The sequence below is a fragment of the Sipha flava genome, unplaced genomic scaffold (genome assembly GCF_003268045.1).
Source record: "Sipha flava isolate LNK unplaced genomic scaffold, YSA_version1 109_pilon_pilon, whole genome shotgun sequence".
Lineage (NCBI taxonomy): Eukaryota > Metazoa > Arthropoda > Insecta > Hemiptera > Aphididae > Sipha > Sipha flava.
In genome coordinates, this window is record NW_020271726.1 from 2,187,153 (window position 1) to 2,198,932 (window position 11,780).

Here is an 11,780-nt window from a genome sequence, read left to right on the forward strand (position 1 = left end):
ATCCATTTTATTCCTTTGGGTAGTTTGGGCACGTGTTGCCGTCATTCGGGTCAACCGCACGGCAAGGAACCCGTTGACACTAACAATTATTTAATCATGAAATTATAAAAAAACATCGAAAAAACATCGATATTTTTTTTAAAAATCCGATATATCGACACTATGGATGTTTAAAATTTCAATATATCGATACATCGAAACATCGATGTTCAAAATATTTCGCCCATCCCTAATCAAAACATCACTATACACATCATAGTAGTTAATAATGAATAATTTATACCCTAGCTCATTGAAGTATTCGTTTAAAATTATTGACCAACTTTAAATGTATTTTTCCTTCTATTATTAATTTTGTTTCTACAAATATAGTAAAACTTTTCTAATTTACTAGACACCCTTTTTTTTTGCAATTATTATTTCGAACCCTATGTAAATCAATGTTTTAAAAATGACGGTAAAAAAATTGCAGAATCATTAGTTTTGGAGTTATGATACTTTGATATTTGTATATTTTAAAATATATTGTTTTTTCTTTATTTGCTGTTATAAGCTATACAATAGTTAATTACATAGTATTAAATTACCAACAATAATAAGTTAAACTGCATATCAGCTACATTACGTTTTCTTTTGAATTTAAATTTGAAATATCTATTTTATTTTCTCCTGTTGAATTCTGACTAGAACTTTAGTCGCCATGTAGATTTCTGCCATGTCAGGGAGGTAGGACTACCCTTTGAGGGAAAACGGCCATAGCCAAATTTGATAGGTTATTTACTGAAAGTAAGTTCACAAAATATGAAATTTTTTGATAATTTGCTCCTAATATTACACAACAAAAATTAGTTCAGTTCATAGGTAACTAATAAAAATTAAAATTAAAAATTGACTTGAATTTAGAAATTATTCTGCCCAATAACATGCCCCTGTAATTGACAATTAGAGACAATGAATAAAATCTGTTTATTTTGTGGTCATATTGTTACAATGTCTATGATAAATTTCTACTACATGTGTACGTTTTGGGTTCATGTACATAATGTAGTCGATGTAGGTTGAAATAGTTAATACACAGTATTATGGTTTTTATAGTTGAGTCATAACTGGAGTTAAAAAAAAAAAAACTTAAATGAAATATTCAAATTTTAAAAATACACTTTCAGTCATAATTATTATTAGCTGGTCATACACGAAAGGTTTATCTGTCGGATTTGTCCCTTGGCCAACCAAATCGCTCAAGTTGATTTGTACGTATATGGGATAAAAATATCACAGACCGCGAATCGAACGTTATCGCTAAAGATATTTTTGGAAGATAAATATTGTTATTTGACTTGTACGTGTATGGACGGTCACAGTCTACAGTCCACAGTTTTAGTTGTAAACACTAACTACACGCGCCTAGTGGTGTCGTTGATTTTTATAATTATTTTAAAAATAAAATTTGTACTTTTGCTTTGTTTTAATATTAACGTATTATTTACAAATATATAAAATTATTCAAGTACTTATTATAAACACCAGTAAATTATAAATTATTTAGTAATTTTTATTTATTTACTGATAGTCACAATAGTCACTTATACATATTTTTATAGCTTTATTAGGTTTAATTACTTACCTAGTAAATTAGTAAAATCTGTATCATCCATTCTTAAATAATTTTTAAAGTCGTCTGGATTATTTTCTTTTAAATCCTTTAGTAGAGTTACATTACTTTGTTCACTTTTCTGTTCTATCCATTTTTTTACCCATGTTTTTCTGTTTATCTTTTTTTTTTTGAAGTTTCGTGCGCAACAATTGCCATAGCACATATAATTGCAATTTTATTTTTTTTATTTTTATACATTTTATATGGATAAGTCAGGTATAACGTCTAATTATATTATATATATATATATATATATATATATGTATAATTATATCAGGAACACACTACTAAGCAAACTACATACTAGGTACTCTTCCGTAGGAATGGCAAAAAATATTTCTAACATGACAAAAGATCTAGTGACGCATCATAACCGCAGGAAAATTGACAGTTTTGAACATACACCTACATATCTAGTCGTTACATTCCAAAGGGTCGGTATAATTCGGCAGATCTGGAATGACAGTAAATGGGTATCAAAAGTTCTGTACCGCGACGGACTAGAACTGACGACCTGATCGGCAGTTTTGGAATGCCATTCCAAAACTGACGGGAAAACCTTTCGTGTATGGGCTGCTATTGAACATACAAATTACACTTTAGTCATGACTTTAACACAATATGTAAATAATAAATATAATGAATTTTAACGACATCGCGAAATTATTTGTGTGAACTTAATACCTATTAACACGGATTATTCCAATTTTTTAAACATAGACCTTATACTTTATAATGTCTATGTATTCCAGCATATTTGCTATGAATTATTATAGAAATTAATGCACACATTTTCTATATTTTTGGATAGATCACTGTGTGATTTATTAATTCATGGTTGAGACTACGTTCAATAAAATGATAGTAAATAAACTAAGCTTTAACTATAAACTATTTTAATTAACCTGACTACAAAATAAAATTGTCATCAGTTTTATTTCTTTTATTACAATGCTGCAATTATAGTAATCCAAAGCGTGATGTAAAAGTTACAAATTACTAATAATTTACCGATACATATTCATTACTGTTGATATTTTTCATATTCCTTCACTAGAAACTAAAATGGCTATAATTTAGGAAATACTTATCTGATATTTACGTATATTACATTTAAGTTTTTAGAATAATATCTTACTCAATGTGGCTATATTGAACAGTTTTATAATGAGATCAACTTGAAACTTAACTATTTTTTTTAAATTTATTAAGGGGTGAAATAAAAATGTTATTAGTAATTATATGCGTGTCTACCTAACTTAAAATACAGTTAAAAAAAAAAATTTCAATATTAACTGCCAAAATAATTATCTGTAAGACTCCTGTACATTATTTTTATTATTATCGAAACTTACGTGTGCTAATCGCCATTCTTATTATTTTTTTATTATAATTGTATGTGTGTGAATTGCCAAAAATAGTATTTTATTATTATTAAAGCTTGTGTACCCTAATCACTGCGAACTTTTATTGTTAATTTAAATTATATGGTGTAGTTTTTTTGGAGTGACTGTGATTTATTATGCAGATTTTAGGTAGTGAATCTGGCCAGTCTGCGCTTTATGATTTTGTATGTTTTTTTTGATATACTTATTTATTTTATAATTGAATTATATTGTTGGGCCAGAAGAGCTATTTATTATTTTATTTAATTGAATCTTCAATGTTACTGTGATGTATTATTTGCTTGCTATTTGATTATTACAATACAGCATCATAGTTACATTTTGTAATATAAATTTATGTTCCAGGACCAAAATATTCTAATAGTTTTTTCAATAACTAATTTATTCTTAACTTATAATTGGAGTACTTACTTTCCTTTTAATTTTGTGTTAATAAACTATCTTATTTTAATATTTTTCAAAAAAATCCTCTATTACTTTAGATAGAAAATTCATTGAAACGAAAGACACATTAAGCACTTTAAATTAATCGCGTGTAATAGGAATATTAATGTGAGTAAGATTTTTAGTATAACTCATTATTTTTATTCTACTATTAAGTACTGGATGACATTGAAATCTGGTAAATTAGTGTATGCATTCAATACTATTTTAACTTTACATTTTACTCTATTTATTTATTGTTTCTAACTAATACTGTACTCCAGTGGCGTGGATACAATTATTTTCTAGGGGGGGGGGGGGTGTCAATTGTGTGACATAGAATAAATTCATAATATTCTTAGTATATCCTAATACGAGGTCCTATATAATAATATTACATTTAAAATGGTATGTTAATGATATGTTAAAAATGTTATGTTCCGTATTAAATGAAAATTATTTTGTTAATCAATTTTTAATATGTACCTAATCGTAGTAAAATCAAAATATTATTATACTATAATATATAAATATTAATAAATAATAATTAAATATCATTAAAAAAAAATTCCGGAGTGAGTGGAAACCCCTTACACCCCTCTTCCACCAGAATTATGCCACTGCTGCACTCTGATATTAATATTATTTTGTTTAATAAATTGGTTTAGTATAAACTAATAGTGGAAGACTTACACTATAAGTTATTAATATGAAAATGTTATTGAAATTGGAAAGAAATAATTCATAAATGATAATTTTAAGTTTCTTATGTGCGTTAATATTTTAGACAGATTGTTTTGTTTAATAATAATTATTAAACAAAACTAATTATTAGTGATACTATTAAATTGGGTTATAGTTTTAAAAAATGTAGGTTGCGATTGAGAGTACAAGTCGAATTTTTTTTTTTTTTAAGTTTAAGATCAATCATGGTGTTTATATAAACAATTTTTTTATTTATTTAAATCATATAATAATGATGATAATAATAATAATAATAATAATAATAATAATAATAATAATAATAATATAATTTATTTCCTATAATAGCCTATAGAAGTTTTACTTATTTTAACGGTCTTTGAAAATGAATTGAAACTAAATTATTTGAAAATATTTTGAAAATAAAATATTCAAAAACATTAATTATTTTATTTCAATTTTCTACTATTGATAATTTCACAACACTTTACTTTCGTGTTTTTTATACAAATATTAGAATTAATTTGTGCCTGAATAAAATATTTCATCGTAAAAAGGAATTACTCTATATATCACTAAAATAAGCATTGTTTTGTATAATTATTAATATTATATAATTTATTAACGTCATTTAGTATTTCTTAAACTCATTTTTAGTTGAATTACATGATAATAAATACGTATAGTTTTGAAAAAGTTAAATGGAAGTAATTTGGTTTTCAAATTCTGATAACTCTCATAACTAAGTTTTTCAATTAAAAAACATCATCGAACCTCATAATTTGTATAGAACTTTGGATCAAAACACTGCGTTTTGGTCGATTTTGACCAACATTTTTAATAAATTACTTATGAAAGTCGTGATACTCTATTTTAAATTTTTAAGACACCAACCATTCAATCGATAATGTAATTAAAGTTTTCTCTATACTTGGTTTACCTAGTCTTCGCAAATATTAAAATAAAATTTCCATTGTCATTACATAGACCAGTGATTCTAAATCTTTTTGGATTCGTGTCACCCCCATCCACGATAACCCAACACTACGTCTCCATAACATAAAAATAATTATAATATAAAATATAAGCACTATACAAAATATAGTACGCAGAAAAATAATGACTACAAATTTTATTTTTGCTTTACCTACTGTTAAAGAAACATTGAAATTTTAAATTTAAAAAAAAAATAATTATGATTATTGATAATTAGGCTTAGGGACTTTTAGCATTTACATACTTTTTTTAATTATTATTAAATATAGCAGAGTGCAAAATAAATTCGTTTCTCTGTGCCATGATATCAGATTTAAAATTTGAATGAGCATATTTTTGCATATTTGATAGATTTTGCAGGAGAATACTTATTTTAACATTATTATGTTTATTTTACATATTTTGACAAATTTCTCAAATTTTATTGATGAAAATTAAAAACTATAGATACATATAACCAAGGCTGGGAAAGTTAACTAATTATTTTAACTCGTTAAGTTAAGTTAATACAGAAAGATGTAAGTTAAGTTTAAAGTTAAAATTTAGTTTTCTTATTTATTTAACTCGTTAAAGTTAAAAGTTAATTTGAAAAAAAAGTAATTTAACTTAGTTAAAAATAAGTTAATTTTCTTTTTTTATGTACAATATATTATCATACATTTTTATCAAAGCTTAACAAATAACACAATATAATGGAAGTCTAACTATTTTCAATAAAAATATGTAATTGTATTAATTACAGTAGGTACTTAGTAAGTACTAAATATAATTTTAAATATATGAAATTTATATTAGGACAAATTAATAAATTAACTCGTTAAGTTAGAAGTTGTTTAAAAAAAAAAGAAACTCGTTAAGCTGGAAGTTACTTTTGAAAATAAAAGTAACTCGTTAAATAACTTAGTTAAAAGTAACTTAACTTTTTAACTTAACTTTAACTTTTTAACTCGTTAATGCCCAGCCTTGCATATAACTATATATACATATTTCAACCTATCGAAAAAAAATGTACTAAGAGGACTTAATACTTCCAGTAATATGCTATTTGCAAACTACCTCTCATATCTCGTTATAATTTTTGTGTAAGTATAAATAATACTATAAACCCGTATCAACCGTATAATCCGCTGGATATTGACCGGATGTCGATAAAGATAATAATAGTAATAATAATAATGATAATAATAGTCGATATAGAATAATAGATTATTTATTTAGTGTTTCAGTTCAGTCGATTATTATCTGTCGTTGTTATTGCGTCTCTCAACCACACAACGTCGAATCATACGTAAACGTCGTACGCGATTATTTGTAACATTGTGTTATGCCGAAAGTATAACAGTTTACGAGTAGCCGACTACAAAGTTTTGTTTCAGAGTTTAAAAATATATTTAAATCCGATGGACACGTTTTATTTTGTGTACTATCTGGTCATTTTTTTTTTTTTTTAATGCATATAAATGCATATTATAATGCATATTTTAATGATTTTAGAAGCATATTTGCATGCATATTTGAGTATTTTTTAGAGCTATAAGTCTCTAAGCCTATTGATAATATATAATAATTGAATAAACTATAAAATTTAAAAATTAATGAGAAATTTAACCCTGGTGATTTTTATATAGCTGTGGAATTCGAGAGTTGATGGTTGAAAGGGCGAGTCTCATATCGTCTTCTAGTGTTGTTTTTGTGAGTCTTTGGCGTTTTTTGTTTTAATATTTGTGAGCGCGTTGAATCCATATTCACATAGGCAGGACGTCGAAAATTGAAGTAGCACTTCAATAGCTTTCGTTGATAGTCGAGGGTATTCTCTGTGGAGACTCACCCAAAAGCTGTTGAGCGACACTTCTTTAAATTTTAGTTGCAGCGTATGGTCGTTCTTTAGACCCACAGCTTCCTGTTGTAATTCACAGTCATCTGTTTGCACCAAGGAGGTAAATGGGTTGCGAACCCAGTGATACTGTTTCACGTTCAAGTCTGGGAAATAATATTTCAATGATATTTGCAAGGCCTGCAAGTGACTTCTTATGGTTCCCAGAACTTCAGGATTAGAATTTTTTTGACCTGTAAAGTATGGAAACATAGCTGTGTTTCCTTGATCCAAGTTTGTACACCACATGGAGATTTGTTTTTGAAAAGCTGAAAGTTTATCGGTGGAAGTTAATACATTTTCTAATGACCCTTGCAAACTAGAATTAACTAGGTTTAAATAGCGAAAAATGTCAGCCAAGTATGCAAATTTTGACGTTCAATCTATTATTATATATATTATCTATTATAACCTAACCCGGTGATTGGGCCATTATTTTCATCTATTTTTTTATTATTATATCCGGTAATTGGACTACTATTAAATTAATATGTCATATATATATATATATATATATATATATATTGCTACAATACCTAACAGTGCACACGAAACTTTAATCAGTGACCGCGTGTCTTATCAAAATGTAATAAAATGATATAATATTATCAGGGGCTGGCATAGCCTCATCAAATTAAATGGATGAAAATAGCTAAAACTGTAATTTACAAAGATGATAGAACTTCGCGATTGTTTAGTTGATTGCAAACTATACGATCCACGTTTAGTAATACATGCTGGTTCGGTAATATACGAGTAAAATGAAATTATTGGAATTCCATGTAAATTTTTTTTTTTCTATTTTATTATAATTGGCACTTAATAAGCTCATAAAATAAGTGTAAATACTATAATACTGTTATTATTTATTATGAATTTGTAGCGGTAGTGTTTTTATTTTTTTAAATATAAACTATAATATTTTGTGTTAATTGAAATCAAACGCTTATTTATCCATAACCACAAAATAAATAAGGTTGACTGTAGTACAATAATTAATAACAATATGTTTTTGAGCCGACAGTTACGAGGTGTTAAGTTAAATTGTATTTAAATTCGGAATTGTTGATGATAAATTAAACCAATTCTTTTACTTCAAATTAATATGAATGTACACAAATTATTAATTATTTATTAATTTGTTCGTATTTGATTTGATTAAATAATAATTACCAAGATAAATATATGTATGTAAATAAAGCAAACATCTAATTTACATGTAAATAAATACGACACAGTACATGCGTATTGTAAGCATAGTATTTTTCTCCTGTATTTTCAATTTCAATTGTAATGATGTATCAAGGTAATCTTTAAGTACGGTTTTTACCCCAATAAGTACTGTTTAAAATAAAACTTAAATCTTATGATTTTTTTTTAACGAGCAATGACTGTCGATAAGGTACTCTTGGCCATAGAAGCATGATATTGTTTGAGCATACAACAAACGATTTATAATAATTAATTGGTTTGTTTTAAAGAAATATTAAAATTAAATTTATTATGTATATGTATAATATAATAATATAAAAATATTTATAATAATAATACAATAGTATAAGAATACTACAATTAATGGTACTACCGGTTGGTAAGATTTATTATAATAATAAAACAAAATAAACCAATACGATCTGCACCGCTGGTTAACAGTAGTCACACAATGACTGACGAAAACAATCAGGAACCAACTTGACATTCGAGTGTCACACACCACAGGTGACCAAACCAGGGGCGTAATTAGGGGGGGGATTAGGGGAATGAATCCCCCAAAACTTTTTTTATGTAATTTTTTTTTATTTATTATATTGTGATTATAAGATTATTATCAGTATTATTATTATTATTATTAAAATTTAAATTATTAAAAATTTTGTTCTGGTTGGGTTAGGTTAGGCTAATCCCCCATTACTATATGAGGTGTACAGATTTTGCTAAAACCTATAATCCCCCCCCCCCCCAAACCAAATTCCTAATTACGTCACTGGACCAAGTACACGTACTGATAGTATTGTAGCAAAACGTCCAACGAAAGGGTTTAACCACGTGGCACAGCGGACACAGACACGTACGGCACACTTGACGCCCTTGCGACCACAAATGGCCCAAAAAATGAGCCGACAGGATGTCCGAACCGGGCGTAATAACGTGACACAACAAAAACACCGTTGCGACCACAAACGGCACGACGAACACGAATCGACCGGAGCAGGTCGCGTCGAAGCGGGATGAACGCAAAAAAAGTAACCATGTGATCGGACGACGGCACGGTCCAACCGTTCGTCCGGCTATCAGGGGTGCCAACGGTTGGACAGTGTCTGCTTCATGCTCGTACAAGTAATTTACTACCTTTGGAAAATATAATTTACCGAGAATAATATTTATATTTTTTTAGTGCGTATATCCACAAATCAGAGTTGGGCAAAACCAAATCAAAATAGAGAATAAAAAATAAAAGCATGAATAACTAATTTATTTATGAATAAAGAATAATTTTTTATTCTGAATAATTGTGGTGTACTGAATAAAGAATAAAATTATTCTGAATAGAATAATATAATATAATAATTTTATTTGTGAGTAAAACAATTATTCAGAATAAATTTATTCGTTAAAATCATGAATGATATTAATTGTTTTTTTTTAACTTGTGTATCATACTAATCGCAATCATATGGGCGTGAATTGTGCCCTATCAAGGTTAGGTTAGGTTAGGTAACTATAATAACGTATGTGTATCAAGAAAAATAACATTTTTATATATATTTATATATATATATATAAAATGGAGCCAAAAATGTATATATATCATCAATTGAGAACAGCTAGGTTAATTTGGCTTAAATTTTTTTTAATTTTTCGTAATTGCAAGGAGAAGGTTATTACGAAAAAAAAAAAAATTGGAAAAGTGCTATTGTTTATTAAATCGTAGTTTAATTTAATAATTTTTGACCCGATTGATAACTGCGCAATTGAAAATGAATTATTAAATAAAACTATTGAAAAACTATTAAAAACTATTAATTTTATTTTTGGTATTGAATGATGGGTATTGTATAAATATTAAACAACAAAATCCCGCAACAGGTGCCAAAACAAACAAGAATGTTAGTTCGAAGAATTATTATAAATATTGGTTGATGATTAGATGCGATCAGGACAACGTTATCATAAGCTTTGTCAAAAATTCATGGTCGACATGTATTTAAAGATAGAGAGCGAATAATTTCGATACTTGTGATTCAATCAAAAAAAGTTGCGTGCAGAAGATTCTCAAAACAATTGTTAGATATTGGTGATGGTAAAGTTACTACAGATGAAACGGGATGTATAAAATTACCAACCGATTTCTGCACAATCATTGACTCGAAAGATGCTCTCATTGACCAGATATTTCCCAATGTATACAGACAACACACAAATCATGAGTGGCTGGCAGAAAGAGCAATTTTAGCAACAAAAAATGTGGACGTCTACGAATTAAATCTCGAGATAGAACATTTATTATCAGGAGACTTGGTGTTATACAAATCTATTGATACAGTTTGCGATGTTACTGAAGCTGTATATTATCCAACAGAGTTTTTAAACTTATCGGATTTACCAAGCATGCTACCGCATAATTTACAACTGAAGGTTGGATCTCCGGTTATTTTGCTTCGTAATTTGAACCCCCCATGGTTGTGTAACGGCACGCGATTAGTCTTTAAAAAATAAATGAAAAATGTTATCGAAGCCATTATTTTAAATGGCAAATTCCGAGGTGAAAATATATTATTACCGTGAATCCCTATTATACCCACAGATATGCCAATACAATCTAAACGCTTTCAATTTCCAATTAGATTTTCATTTGCAATGACTATCAATAAGTCTCAAGGTCTAACGATGTCTGTCTGTGACTTAGATTTGAGCACATCATGTTTTTTACACGGACATTATACTTGGCGTGTTTTCGAACCATCCAGTTTGTTGGTGTTGGCGAAAGATATGGGATAAAAAAAAAAAATAATTTAAACTCTGTTGCATTAAGGGATTGATATTATTTTTTACTAATATTGTCATAATTAGTGATCTATATAATTTTAAAGGATCAATTTTAGTAAATTATTAAAAAAATAAATGTTTCATGTTTTTTCATTTTTATATTCCGTCGCCGTTCACGGCACTCCATACCTCTTCCACTTATATACCACATCCTTACCCACCTATATTTTATTAGTTTTTTGTTCTAGCAAAATATTCTCTAGAAAAAATGTATATGTCAAAACAACGTTTGTCGGGTCAGTTAGTTATATATATTATTTAAGTCTAAATAATAATTCTATTATTATTATACATCGTTATTTAGGATTTAAATTTATTATTTATATGACATTTATAGAGAATATATATGTTATAGAGAATAACGAATAATGAATAATAATACAAATTAAAATAATGAATAAAAATAAAAATTAAGAATAATTCAATGAAGATTAATTTTTTATTCAAATAATCAATCAATTAATATTTTATTCGACTAATGTCCAACTCTGCCACAAATATACCACTGTATATTACCAATGCACCATTGGTTTGAGGTAATATATATATATATATATAATATTTAAATATATAATTTTATGTTACATAGTATTGATTGCTGTTGCCGCCACACCGATGTGTATAGTGTGCCGTGTGTTTGTCGCGCCGATCGTTTTTCCCTCCACGTTATCATTGCGCG

General features: G+C 27.4%; 1 protein-coding gene across 1 annotated transcript; it reads right to left on the bottom strand.

Moving 5' to 3' along the window:
• Positions 1-6,859: 6,859 nt before the first annotated feature.
• LOC112687118 (zinc finger BED domain-containing protein 5-like) lies at positions 6,860-7,303 on the bottom strand. The gene has a single exon (XM_025559681.1). It carries the CDS (start codon positions 7,301-7,303, stop codon positions 6,860-6,862), a length of 444 nt encoding a protein of 147 aa, XP_025415466.1.
• Between the last annotated feature and the right edge of the window lie 4,477 nt (positions 7,304-11,780).

Coding starts and splice junctions, on each gene's coding strand:
- LOC112687118 (XM_025559681.1), bottom strand. CDS start 7,303: ATGTGGTGTACAAACTTGGATCAAGGAAACACAGCTATGTTTCCATAC.